At 36.7% G+C, this 19,025-nt stretch overlaps 1 protein-coding gene across 2 annotated transcripts in view; it reads right to left on the bottom strand.

The window, feature by feature from the left end:
* Positions 1–19,025, bottom strand: part of tpp2 (tripeptidyl peptidase 2) — a 119,352-nt gene that overhangs the window by 52,076 nt on the left and 48,251 nt on the right. For both annotated transcript variants that reach the window (XM_028800051.2, XM_028800052.2), the window contains exons 10-13: positions 11,023–11,122; positions 9,650–9,798; positions 5,435–5,550; positions 104–275 (exon numbers count right to left, since the gene is read on the bottom strand). In XM_028800051.2, coding sequence (XP_028655884.1) covers positions 104–275; positions 5,435–5,550; positions 9,650–9,798; positions 11,023–11,122 — 537 coding nt within the window. The remainder of the gene's footprint in view (positions 1–103; positions 276–5,434; positions 5,551–9,649; positions 9,799–11,022; positions 11,123–19,025) is intronic.

Below are 19,025 nucleotides of genomic sequence, written 5' to 3' on the forward strand. Positions count from 1 at the left end.
TAACACTGCTACAATTAAACTAAACTGTTAATCTTTAAAGGTTCAAAATGGAAATCTTTATTTAAATTATGAACTGAATAAAGGATTTTCTACAGCAGCATACCTGTATTTTCTGGAAAAACAGGCTCAATTCCAACTCCGTGATCAGAAGGTGCAGTAAGGTGTGCTGGTTCCCTGAGGTAGATTCCACGTTGGTTTCCAACAGTAATTGTAAAACCCAGATTGGTAATTGCTAAAGATGCATGCTGCATGAGGTAGTCATAGGCCTTGTCAACCTGTAAAAGGAAATGTAATGTTTTTGATCAAGACCTACTTCACTTTTCTGGCAAATGAAAACTGCATAGAACTATGCTTTGGTTTCATTGAAGAATTAATTGTATATAGTTGTCAACCTGAGAAAGTGTGGCTAGTCTTGGCAACAGAAGAGACATTTTTTTTTCCTTTATTATTACAACACACCTATACTTCTAAAATCATCAAAGGGCATCTGGTAGTGTTAATTATCCATATTACTAACCGAGAATAAACTGGATATGGACGCAGGTACATGGCATGCCCATGGATGCAGGAGACATAGTGCACAGGCGCCGACAGCGAACGAAGTCTGATCCACCGAGAACGAAGGAGTCACAGCTCAATAATGAAGGAGCTCAACTAACGCAAATAAGAAATGAGGCAACACGCCCATAGGTAACCACACAGCCACACAATAAAGAGGATTCAGAAAAACTGCCCCAGAGTGAAACGGGAAATACTATGGAGTCCACAAAGGTCCACAACACACAGCATAATCAAACCCGAGATAGTACGGAAAGCGCAGGCGCCTACAACGCGTTTCTGAACCATAGCTCACCACCGCAAGCGAATTCTGATACACCACCAAAACCGAAAGAGCTCAACTAACGGAAATACGAAATAAAGCAACAAGCACAGACAATACGGAACCCTGACCGTCCACACTACAGAGCATAGATAGATAGATAGATACTTTATTAATCCCAATGGGAAATTCACAAACCCGACATAGTATGGAAGGTGCGGGCGCCTACAACGCGCGTCTAACACACCGCAGGCAGACCCCTGAGATGGTACAGAAGCCCCAGAGATACGGACTCCACAGCATATGTGAATCACATTACAGTAATACAATAATATGAGTACTCACAGACAAAACAAACACAACAGGCTTCGGTGTCCCGCCCTACAATCAAACCAGAGAGAGTACGGCGTCCCCAAATGTCCACAAAACACAACATAGTCAAACCCGAGATAGTACGGAGGGCGCATGCGCCTACAACGACTACCACATGAAACACACACACAGCACCGGAGGTATAATATTAGCTCAACTAACCTACAGATGTCGTAACGGTGAACATGATACATATGTGACAATTACCAGGACAGACAATAATCTCTTTCAAATCTATTTCGGGTTACCCAAGACCAGGGGTTGGCGAGTGAAGCGAGCAGGGGGCGGAGCCCCCCTAGTATATAACATTATTTGAATGAACGCAAATGTGGTATCTCCTACCTTCTTGACCTTTGCCTAATCTTATAAAGTGTACTGTACATTTTTACACACCAGTAAATTTCATTTGAATAAGGCTTGAAATTAATTTCACATAAATATCTTGATTTATTGTAAATACTATGTTGCTTACATGCCAAATCTTAGGATTGTGATTGAGTAGTTTATTACAGTTTTTTCAGGAGAGAGAGAGAGAGAGAGAGAGAGAGAGAGAGAGAGAGAGAGAGAGAGAGAGAATACACATGTATATCTATCCATCTTCTAACCTAATCTAGTTCTAAGACATGGGAAGCTGAAGTCTGTCCTGGAAGCACTGGGTTAAAGAAAGACCCAGCCATAGGTGAAGCTCCAGTCCAACATATTTATGCACACAGGCACACTCGCAATGGACACTTTAAAGTGAAATAACATACAAATCCTTAAGATGAAGAAAATAATCTACACATAGTCAGGGAGAACATGCTAACTCCACAAAGGCAACACCCATGCCAAGAATGGAATCCAAGACTGTGAAGCTATGAGGGAACAACACTGTGCCACCGTGTATGTATATAAAAATAAAATTTTGTTTGTTACTGTGTCACACAAAAGTATCAGGCTAGCACCATGACAAAATAAATAAAACTAGTTATTCTTTATTTATTTTAAAGTTGAGTACATCATTTTCCACATATTTTCTCTCTTTTTACAGCCTTCGCTCAGCGGTTTACTATAAAAATAGTTTGTAAAACAATCTCATAATAATAATTACTTAAAGGAGCAAATAATAAGTAACAGTAACAAATATGTATTTAAATTTTTTTTTTTTTTAAATATTTAACTTATGAAAACAACTAGTATATAACAATTTAAGTTAGTTGAAGTGGGCTTTCTTCTACAATTGAAATTTGCTTTGATTATGTTATTTGTTTACTTTAATTAAATCTAACTGAAACTGCCAATTGTAAATGAAATACTTCTGGGAAACTCTTTTTTAACTGTTCAAACAGCTGAGTCAGAGTTTAATAATGCTTTTATGAGGTTACTTAAACAAAACTGGTATGGTATTCTCTGCAGATGTTCTATAACCACACAGATCGACTATACCAATATACAGGTGCTGGTCATAAAATTAGACTATCATGACAAAGTTGATTTATTTCAGTAATTCCATTCAAAAAGTGAAACTTGTATATTAGATTCATTCATTACACACAGACTGATGTATTTCAAATGTTTACTTCTTTTAATGTTGATGATTAACACTAACAACTAAATGAAAGTCCCAAATTCAGTATCTCGGAAAATTAGAATATTGTGAAAAGGTTCAATATTGAAGACACCTGGTGCCACACTCTAATCAGCTAATTAACTCAAAACATCTGCAAAAGCCTTTAAATGGTCTCTCAGTCTAGTTCTGTAGGCTACACAATCATGGGGAAGACTGCTGACTTGACAGTTGTCCAAAAGACGACCATTGACACCTTGCACAAGGAGGGCAAGACACAAAAGGTCATTGCTAAAGAGGCTGGCTGTTCACAGAGCTCTGTGTCCAAGCACATTAATAGAGAGGCGAAGGGAAGGACAAGATGTGGTAGAAAAAAGTGTACAAGCAATAGGGATAACCGCACCCTGGAGAGGATTGTGAAACAAAACCCATTCAAAAATGTGGGGGAGATTCACAAAGAGTGGACTGCAGCTGGAGTCAGTGCTTCAAGAACCACCACGCACAGACGTATGCAAGACATGGGTTTCATAAAGACAAAAAGGACTGGACTGCTGCCGAGTGGTCCAAAGTTATGTTCTCTGATGAAAGTAAATTTTGCATTTTCTTTGGAAATCAAGGTCCCAGAGTCTGGAGGAAGAGAGGAGAGGCACAGAATCCACGTTGCGTGAGGTCCAGTGTAAAGTTTCCACAGTCAGTGATGGTTTGGGGTACCATGTCATCTGCTGGTGTTGGTCCATTGTGTTTTCTGAGGTCCAAGGTCAACACAGCCGTCTACCAGGAAGTTTTAGAGCACTTCATGCTGCTGACAAACTTTATGGAGATGCAGATTTCATTTTCCAACAGGACCTGGCACCTGCACACAGTGCCAAAGCTACCAGTACCTGGTTTAAGGACCATGGTATCCCTGTTCTTGATTGGCCAGCAAACTCGCCTGACCTTAACCCCATAGAAAATCTATGGGGTATTGTGAAGAGGAAGATGCAATACACCAGACCCAACAATTCAGAAGAGCTGAAGGCCACTATCAGAGCAACATGGGCTCTCATAACACCTGAGCAGTGCCACAGACTGATCAACTCCATGCCACGCCACATTGCTGCAGTAATCCAGGCCAAAGGAGCCCCAACTAAATATTGAGTGCTGTACATGCTCATACTTTTCATGTTCATACCTTTCAGTTGGCCAACATTTCTAAAAATCCTTTTTTTGCGCTGGTCTTAATTGATATTCTAATTTTCCGAGATACTGAATTTGGGACTTTCATTAGTTGTCAGTTATAATCATCAACAATAAAATAAATAAACATTTGAAATACATCAGTCTATGTGTAATGAATGAATCTAATATACAAGTTTCACTTTTTGAATGGAATTACTGAAATAAATCAACTTTGTCATGATATTATAATTTTATGACCAGCACCTGTAATGTGCTATTTACCATGGTCAAAATATTTTTGAAATCAACAAACTTGTCATTGCAGATTCCATTACTATACTTTAACTGCAATGCACAGATCAGCTACAAAATTTCTGAGTGCACTGAGTCAAGAAGTGCTAGAAAGCTGAAGCACTACAAATCCACAGTGTGGCATGCGGCTGGGGGTAGTACCCAGCCGGGACGCCCAGGAGGACCGGAGGAGGGCTTGCGCCTCCTCCAGACCACGAGGGGGTGACCGGCCTGGTTGCTTTGGGGGCCACAGGTACAGAGCTTTGAAGCTCAACCCTGTAGGGGCCCGTGGTCACCGCCAGGGGGCGCCCGGATGCCTTGGCAGCCTTGGACCTCAGCACTTCCGCCACACCCAAAAGTGCTGCGGGGAAGAGAAGCAGGGACACCCGGAGTGCATCCGGGGATGCAGCCGGCACTTCCGCCACACTGGAGAGTGCCGGTGGAAGATTGCCAGGAAGCACTTGGAGCACATCCGGGTGGCTATAAATGGGGCCACCTCCCTCCATTCGAGGGCTGGAGTCAGGTGGAAGTGGACAAGAGTCTTGGAGAAGAGGAGTGGAGGCGGCAAAGACAGGCACTGAGGAAAGAGGCCTGGAGTTTGGGATGATTGGTGCTGCGGCACTGGTTTGTGTGCTTCATAACATTTGTAAATATTGTAAATAAACGTGTGTTGGGTGACAAAATGATGTCCGCCTGTCTGTGTCCGGGCTGCTTCCCACAACAGTCATAGAAAACAAGAAAGCTTGCACAGCCAAAGTAGTAAAATACACCACAAGGAAGAGTGTGGAAACATAAAAATGAAGGCTTTATGCATAATACTTTGCAACAAACAATTTCCAATTATTAATGTCTCTATATTTCTAGACACAAATGGTAAAATAAAACAAAGCCATACAAACACATAAATCCTTCTGCTAGCATTAGCACAAGTGAAAGTAACATTATTTATTCAAATAGCACATTTTCATACAAACACTGAAGCTCAAAAGTGCTTTACAAGATGTCAAAGAGAAAGTTACAAGAAAAGAAAAATAAGATTAGGCAATAATATTAAGAATAAGTAACAACAAAAGAAAAAATAATTGAGAAGGATGGGCACTCCAATATACTGAACTGGATAGGTTAATGGTAATAAGCTACATATTCTAAAGACCAATTGCAAAATGTTTACTAAATTAGTCTTTGTGGTGGAAGTATTGGGAAATCATAAGTAAATGTATGACACATACAAGTATATCCCACAGTACCTGAATAATTCCATGCCCCTGTGCAAATACTTCAATATCATCTACTTTCATTGCTGTATTCTCCAAAGCTCTTCTCACTGCAAATGCAGTGGGTCGGACACCATTAGATTTCAAACCTGTAAAAAACATTAAAAAATAAAAAATAAATAAATAATAATAAAATTATATTATATATATATATATTCACACACATTGCACTTGGGAGAAGGTTGGTAGGCTCAAATAATGTGATTGCTCAGCCAGACCAAGGGTTTGGCGCGGTCACTTAACTATCTCCCTTTGTCCTTCTGCAGACCAGCCGAAGAACCAACCAAGTAGTGACGTCACCATAAACCCACCCTCTGATGATGGCACTTTCGGCCATTTCTGATGACAACTTCCTTCAGAACACACGTACCATATAAAAGCCTCTGTCTACCTGCTGTATTCAGATCTGTTTTGAGCTCATTTGTAAAACCGTGTTTATTTTGCTACTTTTCAGTAAATGGGGTGGCTATCCCCCCAAACTTTTTGAGTCTCCTGCTCTCATTTATTGACTATATATAAGGAACTGGGATCAATTCTATTTTCTGATATTAATTAAGTCTAAAATTATGAGACTTATTTAAAAAAAAGCTGTCTGGTTTTGAAATAGATAATACAAATATTATTAAATTAACTAACTGCATGAAAAGAGATATTCACCTTACAGAGAATAATAGATAATGCAAAAAATTCTTAGTGCCAGTCCTTGGCAAACACATGCACACATCAAACCAGAATCAATTTTGTTGACCATCAATTAACCTCAAAATCTTTTTTGAAACTGGAGCAACATTCACTGGATAATATACAAACTTGCCACAGGGAGTGACCAAGCCTAGAGTAAATTGGGCTAAAAACAGGGGGTAAAAGACAGTTGTAAATTCCAAAGGGTAACTTGTTGTTTCAATAAATTATGTAATCTGTCCATCCATTTTCTGACCACTCTTATCCTTATTCTGAAAAGTACCAGGAACGCCATGTGAGCAGAAATGACACAATGGATCAGATACCAGGCCCATTTTGCGTCGCCTTCTAGGAGTAAGGTACTGCATGTTCTGTGAATGATCTGTATCTATGAGAAATGTTAGAACAAAGTGTTCCAGAATATGCCTATTTTATAATAAGAAAGGTGTTTAGTCTTCACAAAAATAAAAGGAACAGGTTTATAAGATTATTTACTGTACATAAGAAAGAGTAGATTACTAATACAGGACCATTAACTGATGAGAAAGTAGTTAGAAATAAACAGTATGTGAAGGAAGATTAGACTGCTGATAGACACCATTGATCCTATGATCTAACTGGAGTCGAAGATAAAAGACATGAGAGGTATAGAGGAGATGGAAGTGTGCAAGAAAAAAAAATGGCATAAGTTAGAATGCCTTGAAGACACCAGTGGGATTAAATGCATGGGTGTCCTCCAATTATTACAAATAAATTATTACATATATGAGTTGACTTGAGCAAACTTGGTATGAATCCAAGTCTACTCCAGGACTGAATGGTACAAATTATAACTGGGCCAAAATGAAGTCTACAAGATTTACTGTATAATGATTTATAATTCAGAATATTGGAAAATTTGTGAGGACTAGCTACAGAGGACTCAAGTGGTTAGCAAAAGGGAGAAAATTCAAGAACTTTAATAAAGCTAATAGGAAATAAACAACACCTATATAATGACTGAATTCCAAATATAGTAAAAAGAGGCTAGCAAAGTCTTTGTTGGAAGTTAGGGCCGGTTATATATATAATGACTGAATTCCAAATATAGTAAAGACAGGATAGCAATGTCTTTGGCAGAAGTTAGGGCCGGTTTATACTTCACGCTCAGAACACGTTCATTATGGCTGCCACGCGTTCCCAGCATCCATTTGATGCGTAATCTGAGCATGTCCTCAGAAATTAGCATGTTGCATGTGCGAGTTGCAGTACCTTCAAAAAAAAAAAAAAAAAAAAAAAAAAAAAAAAAAAAAAAAAAATCTGGGTGCAGTGTGTTCAAGGTGGAACGTGATGTCAGAGTCTCTGTTTACTATCAACATGTGACAGCAAGCCACTTTGCAGATCCTACAGGGTCAATGTGTGTGCTTTAATGTTTGATGAATGGTTTGATGTGGTGAAGCAAAATGCTGTCATACAAATGCATTTGTGGTGCTTTTATATTCAAGCATCGCATATTCCCCATTATAATGACGCGATACATTTTAAAGGTCTCGCATACCATCTTCTGGTAACACAGTGTATTTGAGCCACAGAGAAAAAAATGCCTATTTTGTGATTAAAGTGGAAATTTTGGCATTAATCTCAAAATTTCCAATTTAATCTTGTAGTTTATTTTGTCATTACAGTAGAGCATTGCAAACGTCATCTTAAAACCGACCCAGTTAATAGCTACATGCTTCTGGGGCTACCTTCTGCACTGACAGCAGTGGCAAGCAGCAATTGCCACACAGAACGTATTAAATGTATGATATTCCAGCTCCTTGCATATTTAGAATCCTTATATTTATACTTGACATCACTTATATGATGAAATGCATTAAAGTTTGTATCATACATTTTATAGATAAGTTGTTAACTTCATTTAAATAATGAATACTGTTAATAATTACTCATGTAGGGGTGGCATGGTGGTGGAGCAGCAGTGCTGCTTCCTCACAGGGAGTCATGTCCCTTGTGTTCCTTCCTGGTGTTTGCATGTTTTCCTGGTGGGTTTCAACAATGTGTTCCAGTTTCCTTCCAAAGACATTCATGTTTGGGGACTTGGTGATGCTAAAATAATGCTAGTATATGTGTGTGCTTGTATTCACCTTGCGATGAGCTGATGCTCAGTCCAGGGTTTGTTTCTGCCTGGCTCCCGATGCATACTGGAATGGGCGAATCCTTGGATTGATGGATGTAATCATTAAACATACCATCCTTGTAGAGATATTGTGACAAGGTGTCCTCGGAATTTAATGGACGTTTCAGGCAATTCACAACACAGAGAAGCCAAAAGTTTTCTCACCGTGATGATATCTCACACTGCCACCTGCTGGAATCTTATGTAGGGATTTACATAAAGCATGCACTCAAGTATAAACAGTACATTGCTTGCGTAGCAGTAGTGTCCACAAGAACATGCGTCGCGTGAAGTATAAACCTGGCCTTAGTGTTCTATATTTTAAGTAATGTTTCCTGCCATTTCAGATTAATTCAGAGAGTAGATTTAAAAGTGTGGAAATAATGTAAGGGGGAGTGGAATTCTAAAACTGTCGATATTCAGGTAGGTTCTACATTCATTTTGACTGCAGCAATTTGAGCAGTAAGGAGAAGACCAGCAGGGGGATAGTTTTTGATTTCATTGAACGTACAGGGATGGCTTTTTATGTTTTAGAATTTTATTCAGCAACAGATATAGGTCTATTCTCAAATATTTACATTTACTGGATAAAAGAATACCATTGATGGGGCATTTAGAATTAAGTGGGAACAAAACAGTGATATTCATCAATTTTTTTCAAAGTTGTGAAACAAATTTAAGACATGAGGAATATCAGATGGTGTCTCATTCCATATAGAGAGATGGCATGCGAGAAGCCTCAGAAACAAATTGGAGAGATCACAATGCAAGTACGAACAGCTATGCTAAGGCTCAAAAGATAGTGCAAACAAGAGTAGAGAAGGTGGAACTCCTTGTCAAAATCTTCAGAAAGCTGTGATATAGACTGTGTGTGTTCTTGCATTCTTACTGTATCACAAAATGGTGTTGTTTGGTTAGAAAGTGTTGAATCATTTTCAAGTACTAATTTAAGGCAATGTCCAAAGTATTGGGTTTCAGTGAGGTTGATGTTTGCTTATCAAAATAAATTATTTTGTATGCATGGCTTATAGTAGCTTATACTTTACATTAACAAAAATGGACTTCTTTACTATATGTAAGCACTCAACTAGAAAACTATGCTATCAGCAAACAAATTGATCAGTTTTTAAGAAATGCAACACACACAAACAGGCCAATGCATTTTAGTAAGAGTTTTACAAATTGTTTTGAAGATTGTTTCTTTTACTATTTTTATTTATTAATAACATTTCTGGAAATTAATTTTTGGCACAGTTATTATATCAGAGCATTTATTTTTGTGCATTGTAGTACACCAATGATCCAATGTAACTCTTTAAATGAATCCAAGTGTGCATTTTTCATTTTACCTGAGAGAATCAAAGCAATGCCACCACAGGCATTTGGTGAGGACATTGATGTTCCATTCATGAGCTGAGTGCCACGGAGCGTCCAGTTTGGGACTGAAGCAATAGCACCACCTGGAGCACTGATACTTACTCCTAAAGCTCCATCAGTACTGCAATGACAGTCAAAATATTTCATTTACAAGATTTACTAAGATATAACATTGCATAAATACAGAAAACGCCACATTAAATTATCAGTACACTCTAATCCTCTATATGGTAAAAACAAATCACTTATGTACCAATATATTTATTCTGAAATCAAAACATAAGACCCTCTTCATATTACCAATAAATATCTGAGATACTATATTTAAACAGTTTCCCAGTCACGAATTACAACTGCTGTGTACTGATACAACAGATGCTAACTGAACATATGGCCTAACCAAAGAAATGAAAACATTTTCTGATACAACATATTTTCTTAAATCCAGGCAGAATTTATTTACCGTGTTTCTAAAAGGATGTGCTCTAAGTCATTCAATACAGTGATCTTTTTACATGTGGCAAAAATACACCTAAATATTTTCTTCTGCCACGATATAAAAATTCACATTAAAAACATCTTTACATATATTAGTTTCTTCTGGTATGCATTTTGTTTCTTTCCTATTAGCTTTGACAGAATGTTCTATATACAAAAATGTTTTTCTAAGGTTAATTACTGATCACATTATATTCTGTTTTGTTTAGTTTTATAGCAATGAAAGCAACTGACACTCTTTAAAAGAGAAATCCTTTAGTTTATTTGATCAAAATATCTCAGTAATTATTGCCATAAAAGACATCACATTAAGTAAATAAGAGTCCTGACTTTAGGATGATGTGAGAGTAATTAGGTGGCCAAGTAACACATATGCTGAAATACTACATATTTTCTCATTTTCTGCTTTTAGATTTGTCAGGCTTGATTAATTAAAACTCAAATTTTCTATATTGAATTTTCTATATTGTAAATAAGTATGAAATAAAAATGTTTTGTGAAATCTGTGTCATTACATAGCTAAAGGATCTTTTAAAATGATTATTTTTCAATCCATAAGCCAAAAGAGTGAAATTAGGTATCCAAGTTAACACTATGATATTACTCTAACTTTTTGTATAAGTAAACAGCACAGTTTGGAAGGAGAATTAACTATCTTCCTAAAAGATATTGTGAAAGTGACATCAAACCTATGACTTTGCAGTTACTTGAAGATGCCTGAATCATTTTATTAAAGGTTAGCCTATAATTTTTTGTTTATATATATATTTTGAGAAAATAATGGAAGTGATAAATTTCCTCATTATCATCAAGTATTAAAGGTATCCGTCTTACTAATTTAACCCACCTCGGTCCTCTTGATGACCAAGTGTACTGGTTAGCAGGAAGTTTCTCTCGAAGTGAATATTCTGCTACCATCATGTCAGGAGTAACATAGGCACCAACACCTACAAAACAAATGACTTGCTATATAAGCAGTTCAGATTTATGCATACTGACAAACCAAATTGCAAACAAATGTATAAGGGAAAGAAGTAAAATAAGATGATTTACAAATAAAATAAGCATAATGATATAGTCAATAGTAAGTCTGATTATCAAAATGTTTTATAACATAAATATATTATAGCAGCCAAGGAACTTGCAGTCTTTTTTCTGTTAAGTGCCTATTTCATATTAAATGTAGGTTAAGAACAGATCTCCATGCAAAATATAAGTTTAAGTGATTTCCAAAATATGAAAATGGCATTCATCCACATACCTCTCAGTAAAGGGTGAATATATTACTAATAAACTGGCTAGAACACCAATAAATCCTCATTGCTCAACTCAAACATATATAAGGGTTAATGAGAGAGCAGATTTTTCATGTCACTGGAAATACTGAAATCTTTCAGAAACGACTTTAGAATATATGGAGTGATGCATTGACATCCATTTTGGTTCTAGCAATGAAATATCCCTGTTTCAATATTTTCAGTGTTTTGTGCAAGATATTGACAGTTTCCCTGTGTTATGATCAGAGATTTTAAAAATTTGTGTTTGTTCCTCCGAGAATTCTGGAAATCTATATGTCTCCTTAGGGTTTTGAAACTTGGGGGTTTCAAATTTTACATCACATTTGGAGCAAACCATTGATTACTTTCTCGTAAATGAAGTATAAGGAAAGCATTGTAATCGTTCAAAGATTTGATGTTGACATTTTGATGAATCTTGATGTTTTTGACCTCCCTAACATTCTCGTATACAAAGTATAGGGAACATATTGGAATCCTCCAAAAATTCAATTTCGAGATATTGATGAATCTCGACATTTTAGACCTCCCAAGTCCGAAAATACCATTTTTGGAATTATGTCTGTGTGTGTATGTAAACACGCTAACTTGAGTACACTTTCACTTGGTCAACCATATTTTGCATGCAAGTATTAGGTACAAAATGTAGATTTGTATCAACTTTTGGGCTATTTCCATTAAAATAGGTAAAATAGAAGTGGTATTTTACCTTTTATTAATCTTCTATTCAACTACTTCTAGCAAGTTGTATGGTGACGCGTTTTGTGACGTAATTATAAAAAAAAAAAAAAAAAAAAAAAAGCGATGCCTAGAGATCTCCGGTCTGCCACAATAAGAAAGAAGTGGTACAAAGCTGGACAAGAGTGTTGACTGCAGCTAGTCCCGTCTCAAGCAGGGGTCGAACGAGTTTAGAATTGCATCACTGAGCGACAGAGAGAGGGTAAGTATTCAAGGTTTAGGGGCTGCATTTTGTGAACATGCAAGTTTTCATTTGCTCCACTCAGTTACTGCACTCGACCTGAATCGGAGGCGAGCTGCACGTTCATGTCAGTCAGCCCACCAACGTGCTTTGGTCGAGTGAATCTCCCTATGGCCGGCGTGTCATTGTTGTTTATTGGTGTCTTTTCCTGTGATTCACTTCACGTTATTGAGACTCAATTGTCTCAAAGCACCCACACACAGGACAAGGTTTTTTTTTTCCCCAAAACTCACACTGTCCCCCCTGCCCCTCCAAGACCTCCGCCTATGCGCATCATCCAGCCAAAAAAAATGTACAATAAACATATTGTTTAATCTTTGTTAAGGTAAATATGCAAGAGATATTGATTGATCACATAATTATCTTAAAGATTAAAGTAATTTACAACAAAGAAAGAAGATCTAGCAGTTAATGTCAAGTTTATATTCTGATTTTTTGTATAAAGTAAAAGAAATAAAAATAAGTCGAGAATAAAGTTAGCAAGATCTCAAGAAGGAATTTAGAGAAGCAGAAATAATTAAAAAAAGTACAGAAGATGAGGAGAGTGCAAAGTCAAGAGAGTTATCATGAATCTGAAAGGTCTACGAATGCTGAGGCTATCAGACGTTTAAGGAGTCAAGATACTTATGATAGCACAGAAAGACAACGAAATACTGAGGCTATGAAAATTTTGAGGAGCCAGGCATCCTATCGTAAGACAGAAAGGGAAAAGGATGCTGACACTAAGAAAATTTTGAGGATCCAGGATACATATCATAATGCAGAAGAACGCTGAAGCAAAGAAGCTAAGACAAACCCAAAATGTTTATTATGAAAGTGAACAGTTACGAGACAGAGAATCAAAACAAGAAAGAAGATATGTTGATTTCTTTCGGGCTAGAAAAATTATTACAATTTATTAAGAGCAAATGATTCAAATCGGTAAAAAACTAAAATTGCAATTTCTTAAGGATCAGTGTTCCACGCCAGATAAAATTTGTTGTTGTTGTGAAGGATTATTTTTTGCTCATCCCATAGTGAAGTATAATAATGAAAATTGTGAGAAAAATAGTGAAAAATTTAGTACTAAAATATTTAACTACAATTTGGAATATATCTGTGTTACGGGTTCTCGTCAAGCAAATAAAGGAAGTGTCCCTAAAATGTCCACAAGTAATGGAATAAAGTTTGTGGAAATACCTGTGTGCTTAAAAATGTTAACTTTAGAAGAACGAATGGTTGCACCATATAACTATGTAATTAAGACCACTTAAAGCATATGCCCTCAACCCTCAAATTGGTACAAAAGGAAGTGTCGTAAACATTCCGATAGATATTGATATAGTTCAAGTGTTGCCGCGTGCATAAGAAAATTTGGCCACCTTTCAAATCAAGTTAAAACACAAGGTGATGCATAAAATCGTTCAGCCAGCAGCAGTTTGTGACGCTTTGTATCATTTAGTGGAGATGCCGCTAAATCTTGCGCACAATATTTCCATTGACAGAACCTACCTCCAACGACGTACCAACCGTGACATCAGTACTACAGTTGATTTTATCCGAGAGAATAACGAGCAATCAAGCCAATTATCGGATAATGCATTTATCAATAATTTTTTTTTTTTTATATAGAAAATGTGGATTTTGATGAAGACATTGATGAAGATTGATGAAGAAAATTTGTGCAATTAAGTGGATGAAGAAGTGATGTTGATTGATAGTTACCAGTTCCATGACATGCTGTTACAGCCATTGATGAGTTGTGTTTCCTCAAAAATATATTGTAGTCATACATTTAATACACCTGCAAAGTTTTCATATACTGATAGGGTTAAGTTTGAAACTCGCCACAGAGACAACATGCCTGTGTCCCATCAAGGTTATCAAAGAAGAAATTGGAAATGACATGCTTGGCAAGTATAAACATGTGTTTGAGGAAAACAAAGAGGACGACGGGAATGAAAGCGAAGGATGTGCTCGATAAAAATTATCTCCATGATTTACTGGAATTTGACAAAGTTTACAAGATCTTAAAACAGATTAGATCATCTCCATTGTACTGGAAAACCCGAAAAAATAAGCTGATGGCAACAATTAGGGAAGCCAACATTCTTAACAATTTCTGCTGGAGAAACAAAGTGGCTGGAACTCCTCAAGATACTTTTGATGCTACAAGGATTGCCTGTAAGTATGGAACAAGCAAATGCTCTCACTGCTATGAAAAACTCATCTCATTAAAAACAATCCCATTACCTGCGCAAGGTATTTCAACTACAAAATGTCGAAGCTAATGTTGCTATTGAAAGAAGAAGGGTCCGTATTTGGAAAATACATCGTTGAAGATTCTTACAAACGTGTTGAATTTCAACAGAGAGGATCTCTCCACGAACACATCTTTTTATGGCTTAAAAATACACCGGTTTATGATTCATTTAATCCCAATCCAATTAAAGCATGTATTGATAAATTTATTACTTGTGAGTACAAAAAGATGATCCATACATCCAACTCCAGATGCACAGACAGTCTCATACGTGCTATAAATGGAAAAGGAATAAAAAACAAGTGCAGATTCAATTTTCTCATTCCAGCTATGCTGAGGAAGATGATTTTTGGATCCATTTGCCGAAGACGAAACAAATGAGTCCCACAAATAACGTTTTTCAGCAATACGGAAGCAGATGGTATATTATTCGAAGAACAGGGAGGACGTACCATTTGAAGAAATTCTGAAAGTTTTAAATATTGGCGAGAGGATTATATATCTGCAATTAGGACTTTTCTAAAAAGGCCTCAAGTATTTTTAAGAAGAAGGAGTATGGAAATGAATGTCAATGGCAACAACAATTTTGCATTTCTTTGAGTTGAATATGGACAGTATGTACTAGAAGAGTACAGATTGCTTTGAATCTCTCTTTTATAATAAAAAAAATCCTGGCACGAGACGAGACTTTTTAGCCTGGGACTAGACACGACTTTTTCAGAGAGATACTTTCATGTCCCGCAAGATGAGACTTTGTGCCGATTTAACCATGCCCGGGGCCAGAAATAAAGGACAAAGAGTAGATGACAAAGTAGAACATCGTAAAGAATTCAAAAACATTGGTGTGATACACATGCAGAGCAGGTTAGAGATAATGAAAGTCCTAAAATTTGAAAGTCTCCAAAAAATGATAGTAAAGATCACATTAGTGCAAACAAACGGAAATTATTATGCAGTGAAATAACGGAACAGAGAAAAGAGTTTGAATATATTGTTCGGATTTAAACTTTCAGTCTGAGAATTATAGATCATCTAATTTGTGTTGCCATCAGGGAAAAGTAGTGTTTCTTCCCAATGAAGAGGCGTATCCGCAAGAATGAAAAGATTTGTTGTTTAGTGAAAGTGAAATCCACATACGCAAGTGGCAGACATGCAAAGTAGCTGGGGGGGGGGGGGTTGGCAAGCAAAGCGAGCTGGGGGCAAAGCCCCCTAGTATTATTAAATATATAAGTAAAGATGACAGTGGATTGTCAAAAATACTACGTGATGCAGCATCAGATGCCAAGAAAGGCAATAAAAGTATCAAAGAGAAATTTAGATCTATTGGAAACGTTTTCCTTAATAGCAACCTGATGTCCACACAAGAGGCAGCATACCATGTGTTGTTAATATCATTGTCGAAATGTAGCTGTAAAACAATCTACATAAATACAAGTCCTAGGGAGGAAAGAGCCAGAATGCTAAAGATAAATGCAGAATTGTGACGTCTTGGTGAAGACTCCATGGAAGTCTATATGGAAGATTTATTTGAGAAGTATAGTGTTCATTCAGGAAGTTTAGAAGACATATGCATGGCACAATTTGCATCCGAATATGTACCAATTAGGATGGAAGAACAATTGGATGAAGACAATTTTGACTTAGAGGAATCCAAGGAGTACAGACGCAAGAAGAAATTGTCAGTGATTAGGTACAGGTGCTACAAATTACAGCAGGATAGAGTAAATTACTTCAGAGAACAAGTACTTCTCTTTCTGCCATGGCACAATGAATTTCAAGACATATAAAATGTCAGTTATGAGGAGTTGTACAATGAGAGTCTGGCAAGGTTCAAAGAAAATAGGAAATTATTTTCTGCAATTGGAGACAAAATCTTGGACGAGGTGTTGGAAAGTGCCCAACAAGAAGTTATTGATATCGAAGAGGAATAAGCACAAGAATTCATAAAAGAAAAAGTTTCACTGGAACAGAACGTGGATATACTACAGCAAGGAGGACAGGAAGCAGCTAGGAATAAGAATGAGAATCGGTACAGCTGTCCAAAAAAAATACCCCATGAGGATATCTACTTATTGGCTTTCTGACTAAATGAGGAGTAGAAAGATTTCATCTTCCACATTCTGAATTTGTTTAAATTAAGAAAATACTCCTTTTTATATCTTCTTGAGTGGATCAGCAGGTGTTGGAAAAAGTACGGTCATCAGATGTATATCAATCTATCAGCAATTATTTCTACTCTCAGCCAGGTTTGACCGGAGATGTACTTTTATGCGCGCCATCAGGAAAGGCTGCATTTCTTATCAAAGGTATTACATTGCATACGGCATTACCCGTCTGCTCAATTTCGAGGTCAAATGCCTGAGTTAACTTGACAGAAATGGCAAACACAATAAGGGAAAAATTATTGAACGTCAAATTACTCATAATCAATGAAATTTCCATGGTTGGAAGCTCACTTTTAAGTCATGTAGATTTTTGTTTGTGACAAATAATGGGCGTCAACAAACCGTTTGGAGGAATGTCCAATTTGGTTGTCTGGGATTTGAACCAACTACCACTACTCACCAATTTACAACATAAGAAAAGGCAACGATTTTTTCTAATTAATAGAAGAAATCCACTTTGGAAGGTATTTCGATTTTATGATTTGAAAGAAATAATACGTCAAAAGGATGAATTTGAGTTCATTGAAGCATTGAATGCATTAGCCAATGGAAATATGGAAGAAAAATATATTGAATTGATGAAGTCCAGGCAAGTGTCAGCAGTTCCGAATGGTGCTATCAGACTGTATAGAGAAAATAAATGTTTGGACCTTTACAATGAAGAGACAATTAAAAATTATCCTGGGCCAGAGTACGTTTCCACTGCGAAAGATGGAATATTAAGGAAGATCTCCAAGACAACGAAGGGAAAAGTGTTGGAAGGACTAAAGTGCAAGAAGTTGAGTGAAGTAAATGGCCTACCACATCAATTAATTTTAAAAATAGGAATAAAATATATGGTAACCAGCAATATTGACGTGGAAGGTGGTCTAGTCAACGGAGTCTGGGGAGTATTAAGGTTAATATCATTTGAAAATTATAAAAGTCAAGAACCAAAGACTCTTTAGTTCGACTTTTCCACAAAGAATGTCAGTAATAAAGCAAGAATAGTCCACAAGAGGTTAATCTATGACAGTGAAATTGCATCTAATTTAGTGCCCATTAGGAAAATTTGTGCTGCAGTAAGCATATCGAATAAACTGCAGTACCAGATGTTGAGAACTCAACTTCCAAATGTTCCCAGAAAAGCAATTACCATCCATAAAAGCCAAGAACAGACATATGAAGAAGTAGCATTGGATTTTAATGAAATAAGGAGGATAACTAGGCCTTTGTTTGGGTACCAAAAGAGTCGAAAAGTGAGGATTCCTGCTTACAGGAGCTGTGCAGATTAAAAAGTACAAAGAATTTGTACATACCACTCCGTGTATTTAAAACTCAACAGGACTGTAAATAGCATATCAGAATGTATGCTCTATTAAGGAATAAATTGGAATTTATCAAAAGTGACAAGTGGTACTTTAACAGTGACGTACTGATGTTTTCTGAAACTCTGAATTCACAAAACGAAGAAGTCGGACTTGAGGGATGCAAGTTAATATTTGGGAGTGATGCTCAACCCGGTTTGAGAGGTCTCATTTTTTTTGAGAAACCCAATCTTGATGGTCCGAATGATGTAATACATCACTGTATAGAGAAGAGCAACGATTATCATGTTAAATTATTTGTTTTTACTGTTGATGAGATGACCATCGTTTCTATATACAAGTTTCTCATACCCCAATAAATGTGTTTCGAACCACTTTTCAATCACTGGTGGATAAGGTGAACTCTTTCGAAGAAGTCACTGTAATTGGAGATCTGAACATCATATACAATGGATGACAACAATAGTGACTTACATGTATCTTTCAGCAAATATAAACTTTAATCTGCTTTACCAGTGGAAATCCCAACCACTGATTTGAATACACAAATATACATCATATTTGCAACAAACTGAATTTATGCAAGAGTGTATGAAACATACTTTTCATATCCAATTACAAAATTCTGGTTCCTTCCCCGACTAAGATACAAAGAGTAGAGGAATCGAACAAGAAGGAAAAGTAAGTAAACCAACAGTTATTAAACAAGATGTTAATAATCATGCATGTAGTCTTCAATTGCATAATATTAATTTTATTCTTGCACCACCCGCAAATAGAAGCAACATCCGTCCATTGGATGATCAACACCATGAAGATATTTTTAGCCCAGAATGGGTTGTTAATGATGTCCACATTGATT

This window comes from Erpetoichthys calabaricus, chromosome 4 (assembly GCF_900747795.2).
Source record: "Erpetoichthys calabaricus chromosome 4, fErpCal1.3, whole genome shotgun sequence".
NCBI lineage: Eukaryota > Metazoa > Chordata > Cladistia > Polypteriformes > Polypteridae > Erpetoichthys > Erpetoichthys calabaricus.